This window comes from Callorhinus ursinus, unplaced genomic scaffold (genome assembly GCF_003265705.2).
Source record: "Callorhinus ursinus isolate GAN/ISIS: 27379988/994484 unplaced genomic scaffold, GSC_fseal_2.0 scaffold9, whole genome shotgun sequence".
NCBI classification, from domain to species: domain Eukaryota; kingdom Metazoa; phylum Chordata; class Mammalia; order Carnivora; family Otariidae; genus Callorhinus; species Callorhinus ursinus.
Genome location: NW_027397071.1, coordinates 59,516,479 through 59,533,210, shown reverse-complemented (window position 1 = coordinate 59,533,210; position 16,732 = coordinate 59,516,479). Strand labels below are relative to the sequence as shown.

The window sequence follows — 16,732 nt, the reverse complement described above, 5'->3', positions numbered from 1 at the left end:
CTTTAGTGTCTTCAGTTTTGAACTCATGGGATTCTGGGTGGCCAGGAGCATTATCCAATATCAAAAGAACTTTAAAAGGCAGTCCTAAACCAATATTGCACTATATAAACTAACTAGAATTTAAAGAAAAATTTAAAAATTAAAAAAAAAAAAGGACAGTCCTTTACTGGCAAGGTACTTCCTGACTTCAGGGACAAAGTATTGATGGAACCAATCCAGAAAAGGGATTTTTTTTTTAAGATTTTATTGATTGATTGATTGATTGACAGAGTGAGAGTACAAGCAGGTGGAGTGGCAGGCAAAAGGAGAGAGAGAAGCAGACTCCTCACTGAGCAGGGACTCCCCCCCCACCCCCGACGTGGGGCTCAATCCCAGGACCCTGGGACCATAACCCGAGCCAAAGTCATACATATGCTTAACCAACTGAGCCACCCAGGCACCACCAGAAAAAGGATTCTTGTTTAAGCCTTCTTCTTGTACAACCAAAAGACTAGCAGCCAGTGTTATCTTTTCCCTTCAAGTCTTGGGGATTAGCAGCTTTATAGACAAGGGCAGTTCTTATCATAAAGCTATTTGCACAAACAGTAGAGTTAGCCTATCCCTTTCTGCCTTAATTCCTGGTGCTTGCTTCTCTCTCTTACTAATAAATGTCCTTTGTGGCATTTTTCCCCCCCCGGAATGGAGCATTTTCATCTACATTAGAAACTTGTTCAGGTAGATAGATCTCTTTTCTTCTCCATGATTTTCTTAATGGTGTCTGGGAACTCATCTGCTGCCTCTTGATTGGCAGAAGCTGCTTCTCCTGTTATCTTGACATTTTTTTAATTCAAACCTCTTTCTAAAATTGTCAAACCATCCTTTGCTGACATTGAATTTTGCAGTTTTAGATCCTTCACCTTCCTTTTGCTTTAACTTGTCATATAATGAATTTACTTTTTGTCGAGTCATAATAGAGTCTGTAAGTATGGCTTTCTGAAAGCAATCCTGTACCCACATAAAAGCTGCATTTTCAAAGAGATAAAAAGGTGTTTTGCAAAAAGTGCAAGGTTTTCATTTCTGCTGGCATAGCTGCAACAACTTTACAAATTTCTTTTTCTGTTTTTACAATGGTCCTTATACTGGATTCATTTGTCTTGAAATGATGGGTACCCCCAGCTGCAGACCTTAGTCTATGGTAGATATCAGGCAATCAGCTTTTTCTTGTAATGTCATGACTTTTCTCTGCTTCTTGGGAGCACTTCCAACATCACTAGTGGCACTTTGTATGGGTCCCCCCATGATGTTACTCAGGGTTTACAGTATTTCACTAAACACAATGAAAAATATGCGAGAACTGTAAGAGATTACTTTTTACTTTTCAAATTACTGGAAAGACGAACTGCTCATATGGAGTGATTAGTTTTGCATGGCATTTTAAGTGAATACTCACAATGCTTGAGCTCACCCCCGTATTGACAGGAGGTGGCTGCAAAATAATAATTGTATAGTATGTACTACAGTTAATTTTATGCTGTTACCATTTAATACTGCATCTTTATGTTTGTTTACATTTCTCTTGACTGAATGGTCAGTGTTTGTATAAATTTTAATAAATTTTAACCTTTTATAGTAGAGATGTGTATATTTTATGGTTATAAATAGTAAAAGAAACTACTACCTATATTTTATGCATTTATAAGCACCTTTTTCTTAATTTTTTTGACGTTTCTAGACTATGCAGTTTGTCTGAGTTTTTCCAAATTGTCGCAAATCTCCAAAAAATTTTCCAGTATATTTATTGAAAAAAATCTGTGTATAAGTGGACCAGTACAGTTCAAACCTGTGTTATTCCAGGGTCAGCTGTGCTCACAAATGTCTCCCGAAGTGATTCTAGTTCAGGGTAGTGAGTGGTAGGAACATGGGCTCCAGAGAGTCAGACATACTTGGATTCAAGTTCTAGCCCTTCCATTATCTTTGTGCATTAATTTCCTCATAAAATGGTGACTCTTCTGAGGGTTAGACAGGACAATGTAAAGTACTTACGGCAGCGCCTAGCTTAAGAAGTAGAGTCTGTTCTGGGGCGCCTGGGTGGCTCAGTCATTAAGCGTCTGCCTTCGGCTCAGGTCGTGGTCCCGGGGTCCTGGGATCGAGCCCTGCGTCGGGCTCCCTGCTCCACGGGAAGCCTGCTTCTCCATCTCCTACTCCCCCTGCTTGTGTTCCCTCTCTCGCTGTGTCTCTCTCTGTCAAATAAATAAATAAAATCTTAAAAAAAAAAAAAAGTCGAGTCTGTTCTAAACATTAGTCATTCTTATTATTTTATTGATAATAATTAAGAAAATCGTCTTTGTAGACTCCAAAGGGGCTCCTCCTGAGGCCTTTATAGTCTTCCAGATTCATGAGCTCAAAAACATTTATAATAGTTGCTGCTAATGGCAGGAAAATTAAGCACAGGCTAACATGAACAAAGCCTGTGATACGTTGGCACAGAGTTGTAGACTAAGCCATTCTCAAATCTAATTGAGATGTGTACTTAAAATGGGAGTTGACTTTTAAAATTACAATAGGGAAGGTGGTCTTACTGATTAAAAAAAAAATCTATTTCTACCTTCTCTTGAGCGGTTAGATCTTAACTCAGTCTTCATTCCTACAGTTGCAATCAATAGGAGCTGACTACCAGCTACCCCTTTAAAAAGGCAGGCATTCTCTCTAGCTATGTGATGTGTTTGCTGTGGCATTTTAGCATTGTCTACAATTCAGATTATAAATTACTACCTCTAGGGGAACTTCTTTCCTTTTTTCAGACCCATCATAGTAGAAACTGAATGCTTAAAATAAGTCTTTCTTAGATCTGCTTATCTTTCTTTGAATTCTGTGCATTTCACTTACATTCTTATTTGCCTGCTCTCTTCTTCTGATCTTCTCTTTTTGTCAGATGCTCTTTATTTTCATAGTTGAGGCTTTAGAAACCTAAGATACAGGATTTGTTGGGGATGCTAAGTGATTTCCTCTTTCCTTATGTACAGTTTAAAACTTTATTGTGAGAAAAATACTGCTTTTCAGGTTCGATGCTGCCAAGTTTGTTATGAGATGGCTCTGTAAACATGAGAACCCCAAGATGCAAACAATGGCAGTGAGCATCACCTCTATTCTAGCCCTGCAGGTATGTGATCGCTAAAGGTAAGATTTCTCTCTCTAGTCTTGACGGAGCTCTGATAGACCTCCAGTATTTCACTTTCGGCTTTTTGTTTGCTTATAGCTCTCACCTGAGCAAACTGCACAACTTAAGGAAGAGCTACTCATGGCAGTTAAGGTAGGTGGGTTGTCACTTTCATAACCTTTTTTCTAATAAAATTTATGAACATAGTTTAAAAAGTCAAATCATTCTAAAAGACTTATAAAATGAAAAATCTATAAGACCTCCTCCCCAGAAGAAACTACTTTCTACTCTTGGAGCTACTTCTAGTATCTACCTCCACATCTCTAAATAAAATGCTTTTAACTTGATTTATCAGTTTTAGATGTTTCCTAGTGATTCCGCTGCTATGGTAAATAAGAACTTAGCTCTCCCATCTTTACAAATTACCTCCCTTCCCAACACATTTATATCCTAATTTTTTTATTCAAATTCAATTTAATTAACATACTGTATTATTAGTTTCAGAGGTAGAATTCAGTGATTCATCAGTTGCATATAACACACAGTGCTCATTACTTCAATATATCATAATTTTTAATCAGTATTTACATTATGATTGTGCTAACATTGCTCACTAAAAAAGCATACATTTTTGTTTTATTTTGTACTTATTTTGAGATGAAGCTTGCGATAACTCCCCCTCCCCCCAGTCATTTATGTTTCCTGTGAACTATTTATTCATGGCCTTGATATGTTTTCCCTTGGGTTGCTCGCTTTCTTCTGATTTATAAGGTTTCTATTTATATTAAGGAATTGAGCCTTTGTGATATGAGATGCATCTATTTTCCCCACTTGGCTTTTGACTGTTTTTACTTTATTTATGGCATATTTTGCCATGCAGTAGTTTATAGGATTGAATTTATTATTTTATTTCTCTGACGTTGATGGCACATTTTGAAACTATTTCTAAGAATTTCTCATGATTTTTAACATGTAAATACTTGATTTACTTGGAGTTTTTTTTTTTTTTTTTTTAGATATAAAGGTCTGTTTGTTTTCTCAGTGTCTGCCTCTGCACCTTTCTTGAATGAATTATCTTTTCTCCACTGTTATGCATTGCTGCCTCTATCATATATTAAATTCCTATATCTGTTTGCATCTATTTCTGGACTTTGTGCTGTGTTAATTTGTATGTCTGTTTATATGCTGGTATCACACTTTTTATTTATTGGCTTTATAAATTCCTTAGTAGTTAAGATCTTTCCTTGGGTTTCTTTAGTTATCCTTTTGTTTTTTTAATGTGAACATCAGAAGTATGTGGTGTTTTCTTCCTGTTGATACTCTGTATTTCTTAAATTTATTCCTAAGGCCTTTACCTTTTGTATTGCTGTTACAAGTGGAATCTCCTGAGTATTTGGTATCTAGTCAGCAGGTTTGGGGGTAAACATCAGAGTGATTTTCGACGTGTTAAGTTCTGAGATGCTTGAGATGTCAAGGAGGCAGTTTGATAGAGGGTGCAGCTCAGAGGATTGGGTGGGCAGGGCTAGAAAGTAATTTGAGTCATCAGTTCTGATATGGGGTGCAAGTACCTACCTAGAGTGTGGAGTATATAGAGAGAAAAGAAAAGGACTGGAATGAGTATGTTGGAAGAGAAGGAGGAGCCAGGAAAAGAGAGAGGAGTGTCCAAAATGAGATAGTAGAAAAATAGGAAAGAGTGATGTCTTCGAATCCAAGAGAATTATTTCAAGAAAAATTGAGCAGTTATGTCAGATGCTATTGAGTGGTTGAGTGAAATGAGGATAGAATTGCCAGTTGGATTTGGCAAGATGGAAGTCATTAGTTGTCTTGCTTACATTATGTTAGTGCAGTAGTGGGACAAAACCTGTTTGGACTACATGATGAGCAAATGAGAGATGAGAAATGGAGGCAAATTTTGGTATATTTTATTTTTTTATTTTTAAAGATTTTATTTATTTATTTGTCAGAGAGAGAGAGAATACAAGCTGGGGGAGCAGCAGGCAGAGGGAGAAGCAGGCTCCCCGCTGAGCAGGGAGCCCGATGCGGGGCTCAATCCCAGAACCCTGGGATCATGACCTGAGCCGAAGGCAGACGCCTAACAACTGAGCCACCCAGGCATCCCTCGATATATTTTAATGAGAAAGAAAGAAAAAGGAAGATACTACATGGGCCAGTAGTTGTTTTTTTCCAAGATCAGTTACATTAAGATGTATTTTATGCCCGTGAAAATAATTCTGACGAAAAGGGGAAAACTGATGGCAATGGCAAGACAGAGGGAAATAATTTGATGCCAGATCTTTGTGTGTGTACTGGAATTGTACAGCAAGAGTAAAGATGTTGGCTTTAAACTAGAGCAGAAGGGAAAGAGGAATACATTGATGCAAGCAGATAGGCTGGGAGATTTTGTTAGGAAGAACAGCGATAGTTCTCTGAAAAACTAGATGAAGTGATCAAATAAGAAGAGTAAAAAGATGGTGATTAAAGTTGGAGGAGAGAGAGAATGATGAAGAGTAGTCTTGGGAGCAAATTCATTGAGAAATACAGTAGAATTTCCAGGTACAGTGAATGCCCTCTTAAAGCATTTTGGCAAATATTGAAAGTGAGACTCAAGCATAGTCCTTTTCAGTGTTCAGATGTTTGGGCCTGGGGCATAAAGTAGGGTGTTTAACGCAGCAGGGTTTTTTTTTTTTTTTTTTAAAGATTTTATTTATTTGAGAGAGAGAGAATGAGAGATAGCACGAGAGGGAAGAGGGTCAGAGGGAGAAGCAGAGTCCCTGCTGAGCAGGGAGCCCGATGTGGGACTCGATCCTGGGACTCCAGGATCATGACCTGAGCCGAAGGCAGTCGCTTAACCAACTGAGCCACCCAGGCGCCCTGTTTTGTTTTTTCAAATATTTTATTTATTTATTTATTTGACAGAGAGACACAGTGAGAGAGGGAACATAAGCAGGGGGAGTGGGAGAGGGAGAAGCAGGCTTCCCGTGGAGCAAGGAGTCCGATGCAGGGCTCTATCCCAGGACCCTGGGATCATGACCTGAGCCGAAGGCAGATGCTTAATGACTGAGCCACCCAGGTGCCCCCATGGGTAAAATTTTTTTTTTTTAAGATTTTTATTTATTTATTTATTTGAGAGAGAGAGAATGAGAGAGAGAGAGCACATGAGATGGGGGGAGGGTCAGAGGGAGAAGCAGACTCCCTGCCAAGCAGGGAGCCCGATGCGGGACTCGATCCAGGGACTCCAGGATCATGACCTGAGCCGAAGGCAGTTGTTTAACCAACTGAGCCACCCAGGCGCCCCCCATGGTTAAAATTTTTGAAGTGGTTTCATTTCTCTTGAAAATAGAGATACCCTGATTTGTTTAGTGCTGTTATATTTTATGTACCTTTTCATTAGGTGGCTGAGTGAAAACACCTATCTTTTTCCTCTCTTATGACAGTCTAATATGCTTGAAAGAAAGCATGGATACTGGCTTGTGTCCAGAAATATTCTGATCTGAAATGGTGTTTTAGAATCTGTTCAAGTGAACCCATGATTTCTTTAAGCTATTAGGACATATGGTTGTTACAAGTGGAATCTTCTGAGTATTTGGTATCTATTGTCAGTAGGTTTGGGGGATAAAAATCAGAGTGATTTTAGGGGCGCCTGGGTGGCTCAGTCGTTAAGCGTCTGCCTTCAGCTCAGGTCATGATCCCAGGGTCCTGGGATCGAGCCGCACATTGGGCTCCTTGCTCAGAGGGAAGTCTGCTTCTCCCTCTCCCACTCTCCCTGCTTGTGTTCCCTCTCTCCTGTCTCTCTCTCTGTCAAATAAATAAATACAATCTTTAAAAAAAAAATCAGAGTGATTTTAGATGTCTTAGGAGGTGCTTGAGATGTCAAGGAGGCAGTTTGATACAGGGTGCAGCTCAGAGTGTTGTATGTATGTATGATATGTACTACAACATATGGTTGTAGTACTAGTGTCACCCTCTAGCCATCCTGATCTGCTCAGTGACCTAGAACAGCATACTTTTTCTTTGGCCTGGCTTAACCCGCCCCCCTGCCCCCCGCCCATGTCTCCATTTCTTGCTTAACTCACATATCTCTCTCTCTCTGCTGGTCTCATTTGTCTCAGTTTACATATTACCTTTGCAGGGAGGCTTCCCTTTCCTACCTTTTCTAAAATAAATTGTTAGGCTTTTATGTGTTTCCTTCAGAGCATTTACCAAAACTTAAAATTCTTTTATTTAGATGAGAAAAACCAACTATTTTTTTAATCTGTGTCACCTGAATAAGTGCTTGATTTCCAGGTGTTACTAAACATTCTCAGTAAATGAATAATGGAATAGTTAATATGTACTTGATTATGAGTCTTATTAACAAGGACCAAGAACTAGGTTAAGTGCTCATAAAACTTTTTTTCCCCCCTTTAATCCTCATAAAAACCTTAGGAGTTAGGTGTAACTCATTATATAGAGAAAAAATGGATCACAAAGCTATTAAGTGGCATAACAACTGTTGCTTTTCTTATATTGTAATCAGGTCAGTCACAGGGGCATTTAACTTTTTGTCTCTTTGGTTTTTAGGAACTTCTAGCAATAGTAAAACAAAAGACTACTGAGAATTTAGATGACGTCACCCTCTTGTTTACTTTGAAAGCACTTTGGAATCTTACAGATGAGTCTCCAGCTGCCTGCAATCACTTTATGGAAAATCAAGGATTGACAACCTTTATCCAAGTCTTGGAGGTGGGAAGACAGGATTGAGTTTGTATGTAAAGTTCTTTTCTTCATGATAAAGTAACTTGTATATTCTTTTGACAGACTTTTTCAGAGTCAGCAATACAAAGCAAAGTACTTGGTCTTTGGGTAAGATGTCTTGTTTTCAGTTAATTCTAATTACTAAAATAAAAAAGTAAATAAAACTAACACTTATGTAGCACCTACTATATGCTAGGCACTTTTATAAGGAATTTCTGTGTATTAACTCATTTAATCTTCACATGATTCCCTATAAAGTAATACCATATCAGTCATCTGTTGCTGTGAACAAACTACAGCTAAAACAATAGCCATTTTATTTACTTTCGAATCTGTGGGTCAGCACATTGAACCCCCCTGTACAGTTCTTCTGGTCTCATGTGGAGTTACTCATGTTGCTGCTGACACCTGGTGGTGTCACCTAGGGCTAGAGCTAGATGCTCTAAGATGGCTTGACTCTTGCTGTGACAGTTGGTGCAAGTTGTTAGTTAGGACTTGTATCTCCATGGGCTTCTCTATTTGGCAGTTTCAGGGTAGCAGTAGAAGGCAAGTCCCACTATATAAGTGCTTCTTAAACCTCTGCTTATGTTACATTTTCTAATGTCTCATTGGGCAAAGCACGTTAGGTGGTCTGGGGTGTTTCCTAGTAATCACTTCTCCAACTCTCCAGTAGCAACTGGATATCCTACAGTTCAGTTCAATTCAGTTCTTATATTGAGTGCCTGGAGTTATCATCAGATCCCCCAAGTTAAAGGGCTCAGTCGCATGAGACTGCCCCCACTTCAGTTGCCAGTCATTAAGTCTTGGGCCACCCGTACTTCTGACTGACTGGCTGTAAAGTAAGGGTTTCCACAACCCCCTCCTCAGGTTGATAATTTGTTGAATGGCTCACAGAACTCAGGAAGGCACACTTTACTTGCTATTATCAGTTTATTATAAAGAATACAACTGAGGAACATTGAAATGGAAGAAGTGTATGGGGCAGGAAGGATGGGTACATGCAGAGCTTCCATACTCTCTCTGGGTACACCATGTCCCAGCACCTTGATGTGTTCATCAACTGAGAAGTTCTCCAAACCCATCAGTTAGGATTTTTTATGGAGGTTTCATCACATAGGCACAATTGATTATTAATTCAGTCTTCAGCTCCTCTCCCATCCCCCAGAAGTTACAGGGTGGGGCTTAAAGCCCAGGCTTCTAATTAAGGTGGTTTTTTTGGCAACCACTCCTCATCCTGAGCTATTTAGGTGCCTGACAAGAGTTGCCTCATTAGAACAAAGATGCTCCTATCACTTGGGAAATTCCAAGGGACTTAAGAAATCCAAGGGATTTCGGGGCGCCTGGGTGGCTCAGTCGTTGAGCGTCTGCCTTCAGCTCGGGTCATGATCCCAGGGTTCTGGGATCGAGCCCCATATCGGGCTCCTTGCTCCACGGGAGGCCTGTTTCTCCCTCTCCCACTCACCCTGCTTGTGTTCCCTCTCTCACTGTGTCTCTCTCTGTCAAATAAATAAATAAAATCTTAAAAAAAAAAAAAAAAAGAAATCCAAGGGATTTCAAGAATTTGGGACAATGACAAAATGTATAGTTCTTATTATATGCCCATGGTTAAGCCCAGATTAAAGGAGGTGACCACCCCTTGATGGGAGAAGCAGGGAAGTCACATGGCTAAGTCAAACAGGGATAGGAAAAATTGTGCCATGTTCTGTACTCTACCACACATTGTTAGTTACATTTTATAGACACAGAATCTGAGGCACAGAAGTGCCATTTACCCTATGTTCCCTAGGTAGTAGGAGGCAGAATCAGAATTCAAACTCAGGCAGTCTGGCCTAGACCTTCTGATATTAACCACTTTACTTCCTTTTTATCAAGGCAGTCAGTTGTTTGGAAATTTCTTTGGGGCACCTGGGTAGTGCAGTCAGTGAAGTGTCCAACTCTTTGGTTCAGGTCTTGATCTCAGGGCCATGAAATCAAGCTCAGTGTCGGGTTCCATGCTCAACGTGGAGTCTGCTTAAGTTTCTCTTTCCCTCTCCCTCTGCCCCTCCCCACCCCCGCACCCCTTAAAATAAATAAATAAATCTTAAAAAAAAAAAGAAAACAAATTTATTTGCTTATACTGTTATACTACCTCTCAATCAGGATATCCATAACTGAGAAATTTCTTTGTTTCCAAAAGATAAATGTGAAGATTTACAGAAAGTAATGAAGATATACTATAAGTCCCTTCAGTTTGCCGTGTGTAAAATGTATCAAGCTGATGGTCTTATAACATGTTGGAGGTGGTGTTAGACAGGTATACAAATAGCTTTCCAATTTAAGATTGACTATGGTAAGTGCTAGAAAAGAAACACAAAGTCTCATGGGAGCTTTTGATTCTAGATCATGCCTCCCTTGAAAGCAGGGACTATATCTTTTCCTTTGTATCCCTAGCACATATAGGACTTGGAACAGAGTAGAGAGGATTAAATGATTAATATTGGAAATCTGGAAGGTATAGAAAAGTAGAAAAGAGGGACCAAAGAAGCAGGAGACAAAGGTCTTTTGGCTAGGGAAGATGAGAAAATGTAATTATTTGAGGGACACTGTAATACAGAATATCTAGAATTTTGGGAGATGGTAGGAAGAAGAAAAGCAATAGGAAATAAGGCCAGAAAGGTGGATTGGAGCCTCATATATGCTATATAATGTTAAGTGTCCTACTATTAGCTAACCTTTTTTTTTTTTTTAAGATTTATTTATTTATTTTAGAGAGAGAGCAAGGGGAGAGGCAGAGGGAGAGGAGAGAGAGAGAATCTCAAGTAGACTCCCCGCTGAGCACAGAGCCTGAAACAGGGCTGGATCCCATGACCTATGAGATCATGACCTGAGCCAAAACCAAGAGTTGGATCTTAACCAGCTGAGCCACCCAGGTGCCCCTCAGCTAACCTATTCTAAAAGATCTTTTGCTTTTTTTCTGAGAGCCTCTCAGAATGCTGAGGATTTATGAGGTTGCCCCCTTTCCTTCCTTTTTCTGAATGAAGAAGACCCATATTCTTCTGTAGCTTGCATCTTCTCAACATTTTGTTTATAGACTCTTGAAATGAAAAAGCTGCTAGAAAAGTAGCCTCTGCCAGGCTTACAAGAGAAATCTTGAGATTCACCTAAGATGTCCTCAGTTATGCTAAGGATGCTATTGTGTTGTCTCTCCTTGTTCAGGGCTTCCATCTGATCAACTTAATGTTGAAATCCTGCTACTGGTGAGGATATGTATAGCTGGCTTTGGGGAAAAATGGGTAAATCTCAGAATAGTGCAGTTTCTGCTGAAATCAATAGGGTATAGCTGGTCTTGTGAAAAACTGGGGGAAGTGAGCTCAGAACAATGCAGTTTTCTGCATGGCGCCGTATGCTTGTTTTTAACATACTAGTTTCTAGGGTATACTTTTCTGAAAGCTACTTCAGAAGGAACAATAACTGCTGTGTTCAATTTAACTATGTGTTTCACTTCTAAACCTTTGTTTTTTAATCTCAGTGGTAGGCAGACCCTAAAGTGACCTCCAGTGATTCTTCTCTCCTGGTGTTCATGTCTTTGTGTAATGCCGTCCTGTCAAATGTGGGCAGGAACTGTGACTTGCTTCTTACCAACAGAATATGGCAAAGATGATAGGACATCACTCCCATGATTATGTTACAATGAATATACAGTAGACACACCCCCCATCCACGGTTCTGGTTACCTGCAGTGTGGAAGCAGGTGATCCTTCTTCTGACAAATGGTCAGAAAGTCAGTAGTAGGCTAACGCTATGTCACATGCCTATGTCATCCACCTCTTTATCTTGTCATATAGGCATTTTATCATCTCATCACAAGCAGAAGGGTGAGTACAGTAGAATAAGTTATTTTGAGAGAGACCACATTCGTGTAACTTATTATATTGTTACCATTGTTCTATTATTATTGTTGTTAATCTCTTACTGTGCTTAATTTATAAATTATACTTTACCATAGATATGTATATATAGAAAAAACATAACATAGTATATATAGGGTTTTGTACTATCTGCAGTTTCAGGCATATCCACTGGGGTCTTAGAACATGTCCTCCACAGATAAGAGGGGACTTCTGTATCATTCCTTCTTGCTAATAGGTATGCAAAGAGACTCTTCTTAACTGTCTTTGAAAAAGCAAGCTGCCATGAAATAAGTGGTTGGAGAAGGGAGAAGCCCACGTGGGAAGGAACTATGAGCAGCTTCTAGGAGCTAAGGGTGGCCTCCAGCAAGAAACTGAAACCCTCAGTTTTGCAGCTGCAAGGAAATGAATTTTGCCAACAGTCTGAGTGAGCTTGGCAGTAGGTTTCCCTCTAGCGGAGCCCGCAGATGAGAATGCAGCCCAGCCAGCACTTTGTGGCTTTGTGACATCTCAGAGTAGAGGGGCCAGCTAAGCCATGGATGAAACTGAGAGAAAAAATATTTTAAGCCACCAAGTTTGCAGTAGTTTGTTAAACAACAACATAGAAAACTAATACATATAAAATACAATGCCACCTGTCTTTCATTGTTACTGTTAAATTTCAAGCTAATGTAACATATAGTAGGCACTGAGGAACTTTAAGTATTCAGTCAGGCCTGGATTTTATTCTAGTTCAACCAGTTATTAGCAGTGTAAACCTGACAAGTTCACTGACCGACAAGTTAAGTCTTGCTGAGTGACTTATTTATTTGTACAACTGTGTTAAAGATTAATTGAGTGGATACTGGGGGCACAGTCAGTTGAGCGTCTGACTCTTGGTTTCGGCTCAGGTTGTGATCTCAGGGTCGTGGGATCAAGGTCAGTGTGAAATCTGCTTAAGACTCTCTTCCTGGGCGCCTAGGTGGCTCAGTTGGTTAAGCGACTGCCTTCGGCTCAGGTCATGATCCTGGAGTCCCTGGATCGAGTCCCGCATCAGGCTCCCTGCTTGGCAGGGAGTCTGCTTCTCCCTCTGATCCTCCCCCCATCTCATGTGCTCTCTCTCTCTCATTCTCTCTCTCTCAAATAAATAAATAAAAATCTTAAGAAAAAAAAAAAAAGACTGTCTCTTCCTCCGGCGCCTGGGTGGCTCAGTTGTTAAGCGCCTGCCTTTGGCTCAGGTCATGATCCTGGAGTCCTGGGATTGAGCCCTGGGATTGGGCTCCCTGCTTGGTGGGGAGTCTGCTTCTCTCTCTGGCTCTCCCCCTTCTCATGCTTTCTCTCTCTGTCTCATTCTCTCTTTCTCTCTCTCAAATAAATAAATAAAATCTTAAAAAACAAAGACTCTCTCTTCCTCTCCGTTTGTGCCTCCCCACTCTGCATGCTCACACTCTCTCAAATAAATGAATAAAGCTTTAAAAAAAGATTAAATGAGATAAGGCAGATAAAAAGACTTTTGTCTAATACAGTGCCTGGCACTTAGTAAGTGCTTACTCAGTGATTTGTCGTTACTGATCATCCTCATCATCAAGGGGTGGGATTGTGGGGTACTAGGCTAAATTGAGAGGGAGGAGGATGGGACTAAGTGTTCTGTCTGTATCTGAGCTAAGCAGTAGGAGAGGGGGAGGAGCCAGTGTCTGATTCTGTCTTCCTTTCTATCCCTGATTATTTTCTGCTTCATCTGGCCTGTAGAACAACATAGCTGAAGTTAGAGAACTCTCTTCCAAGCTGGTGACTGAAGATGTGCTGAAACATATTAGCAGCTTGCTCCATAGCAAAGAAATGGAAGTCAGCTATTTTGCTGCAGGCATCATAGCCCACCTGACATCTGACAAACAGCCCTGGATGTGCCATGTCCTTCAGAGGAGTGCTCTTCTCCAGGATCTGGTACAAGGACCATTCCTCTTTACAAAATCTGGAATAATCTCTCCTTGCAGGAAACTTATTTTTCTAGATAATAAGAATTTTAGAAATATGTTTTCATTGTAGAAAATGGGAAACATAATAGAAAAGTATAAAGAAAATATTCTAAATCACTTATACCCTACCATCCAGTGCTAACTTTGTTAACACTTTGTTACATTCCTTCTGATATTTTTCTTTTATAAAAGTTACCATTGCAAACAGTTGTATATGGTTTTACCAGTTCTCTTTCCCACTTTCAGCTCCTTTTCAGGCTATTTCTTTTGGTATTTGCCTCCATATCTCTAAATAACATCTGTTGCTACTTCTTGACTTTGCCGTAATAGGCATTGTCTGTTCATTCATTTTCCCTCTCTGGAAAATGAAGATTCTTTTTCTCATTGTCTCTACGCACACCTTTCCTATACTCCAAGTATAAATCTCCTTTCAGCATAGTCAAACATACTCTATCCATTTCAGCTTCTCAGAGACTTTTCTCAGAGCCTTCTGTTTTCTTCCATCTGGTCTGCTTATTTGTGTATCTGCCATACTGCTCTCATCTTGGGATGTTCCATTACTGTCATTGTGGGGATCCTCTTTGCCTCTGTTGGGTCATATCTAGTAGTTTCCTAAGACGAAATGCATGAAATAGAAAACTTCAGACCTCTGTTTGAAAAGGCCGTTATTTTTCCTTCACGTTTAATTGGTCACATGGTTGGGTATAGAATTTTAGTTTTGGAATATTTTCCCTTCAGAATTTTTAAGCCATTGGCTTTTTTGTCTTTTCTTTCTTGGTATCACTGTTAAGAAGCCACATGCCATTTTCCTTTGGGACCTTTAAGATCTTTGTCCTCAGTGTTTAGAAATCTCAGCAGTGTGCGTTGATATAGGGTTATTTTCTGTTATGTTGGCTACTTATTGCTCTGGAAGCTTGTTTCCTTTAGTTCTGGGAAATTTCTTTCTTTCTCCCTTCTCTCTTCTCCCCTCCTCCCCACCTTCCCTCTTCTCTTTTTTTTCCTGGGTTGTCAGCCTTCACGGACTCAATTTTTTCTTGCCTATTTCCCTTTTTGTCCTTTTTAAAAAAAATCTTTTTAAATTTCCACTCCTATTGGATTTTGCATTTATATTTTTATCTTCTATATTTCATTATATAATTATATTTTAATATAATTTTATATATTATAATTTTTATAATATGTACATTTAATATACCTTTACACTTTGTATATAATATATTTTTTAATGTTTATTATGTATACTTACATATTTATTTTGTATTTATATATTTCTGTTTTTAATTTCTAAGAACTCTTTTTTTTGTTCTGAGTGCTTCTTTTTTTATACAATATCGTACTCTTTTTCCATGGTTGCTGTATCTGTTATCTCTTTAAAGGTTTTAATGATTAGTTTGGGTAGTTTTTTTGTTTTTTTTAAGTTTTTCTCTTCCTTCAAGGTCTCTGTTTCCTGCAAGTTGCTTTTTTACCCCTATTTGGTTCCTTTATGTTACAGATTTTCTTAAACTATATGGTGATCCTCAGCTGTCCAGTCGTATCTAAGAGTGGGGCTGTTTGGAAGCTGCATGTGGATGGGTAGAACTCATCAGCTGTGGGTTTCACTTAGAGTGATCTGGATTAGTCATTGTCATTGTTACCAGATCTTTTGTCCTGAGCTGGTTGGAATTTACCTGAGGAAGAATCTTCTGTTCTTCTGACTGAAAATTACAAGCTTGGTTCCAACGGTCTGAAAGCCCATTAGAGGAAGAGAGTTGAGGACAGGGGACTCTGAGCATTTATCATTTAGATTTTCACTTCATCCTCTGTTTTTATCATGGTACTCTCACCCTCAGTTGTTTGCAAGGTTGCCCAGTCCAGAAATTTTTGTTAGGGGTGGGGGAGAAGATCTGGGAGTCTTGATTCTTTAGCACTTTAAACCAGTCCTCCTGTTTTCAATCTTACCTCTAATCTCATTTCCTGAAGTAACGAGTGGGCCAGTTTAAGTCTCTTGTGGGTTCTGTTCAAATTGGTTCATTTTTTAACATTCCCCAGTGCTAGATCTATTAAATCAGTTACCATTTTCCTTCTGCTTTGTTCTTGTGTGTTTACCTTCTTTTATCTTAAACCATTTGTACTATTCTGTTCATGGGATTTAGGGAAGGAATGGATGCATGCTCAATCCTGCATCTTTAAACAGAAGCCCCTTTTGCACTATTTTCCACACGACTTTGTTCACATTTTACATATATAATGGTTATCTAATTGATATTTTGGCAGGTAGGGATACCTTAATTTGGGTAATCATTCCCATATTTTGAAAATTTGTTTTTTCATATACATATAAGTATAAATGACATAAAACAGCCTATTATGGCCTTTTAAAAATTATGGAACACAATACTAGAATCTCGGTTTCTCTTCCTGTATAGTATGCAACCATCCAGAATTGGCCAAGTTCAAGTTGTAAGATGACAGCATTGGTGACTTACAGGTAATCTCGTGATGGTGTAGTACTTCTCTTAAAGCTTGTCCTCATTGTACTATGTAGAGGCCATGGTACAGTGATAAAATATTACAGTCAAATAACCTTGTGTTCAAATCCTGTTTCTATGATTTTGGGAAAATCACTTTTAGAAGATCTCTGAGACTCAGTTTTTCTCATCTGTAAAATGAGGCTATCTGATAGTCTGCAAGATTGAGGATGAAATGAGATATTGAATGTAAAGAGTATCTAACACAAATGCAGTTTCTTAAACATTAGCTTCTGATATATGCTCAACAATGTGTCTGTCTCAGTGAGGAAGTGACCCTATGTGGAAAAGGTTGAAAATAATTATTATATCTCTGACACTAGCCCGAGTTTTGAATGAACTTCTTTGTGCCTTTTTAGATCCTTCAAGGCATTTTTCCCGCTCCTTGGCAACTTCTCTCAACCAGCAGTTCAGCTCTGGGCACTATGGGCAATGTATCATGTCTGCAGTAAAAACCGTATGTATTCAAAACAATACTTTTCTTTTTTTTTTTTTTTAAGATTTTATTTATTT

General features: G+C 39.1%; 1 protein-coding gene across 1 annotated transcript in view; it reads left to right on the top strand.

Annotated features, from left to right (window-relative positions):
- Positions 1-16,732, top strand: part of ZYG11A (zyg-11 family member A, cell cycle regulator) — an 82,702-nt gene that overhangs the window by 61,248 nt on the left and 4,722 nt on the right. The window contains 7 exon segments of the mRNA XM_025871912.2: positions 3,040-3,139; positions 3,236-3,289; positions 7,697-7,858; positions 7,934-7,978; positions 13,486-13,680; positions 16,118-16,179; positions 16,579-16,676. Coding sequence (XP_025727697.2) covers positions 3,040-3,139; positions 3,236-3,289; positions 7,697-7,858; positions 7,934-7,978; positions 13,486-13,680; positions 16,118-16,179; positions 16,579-16,676 — 716 coding nt within the window.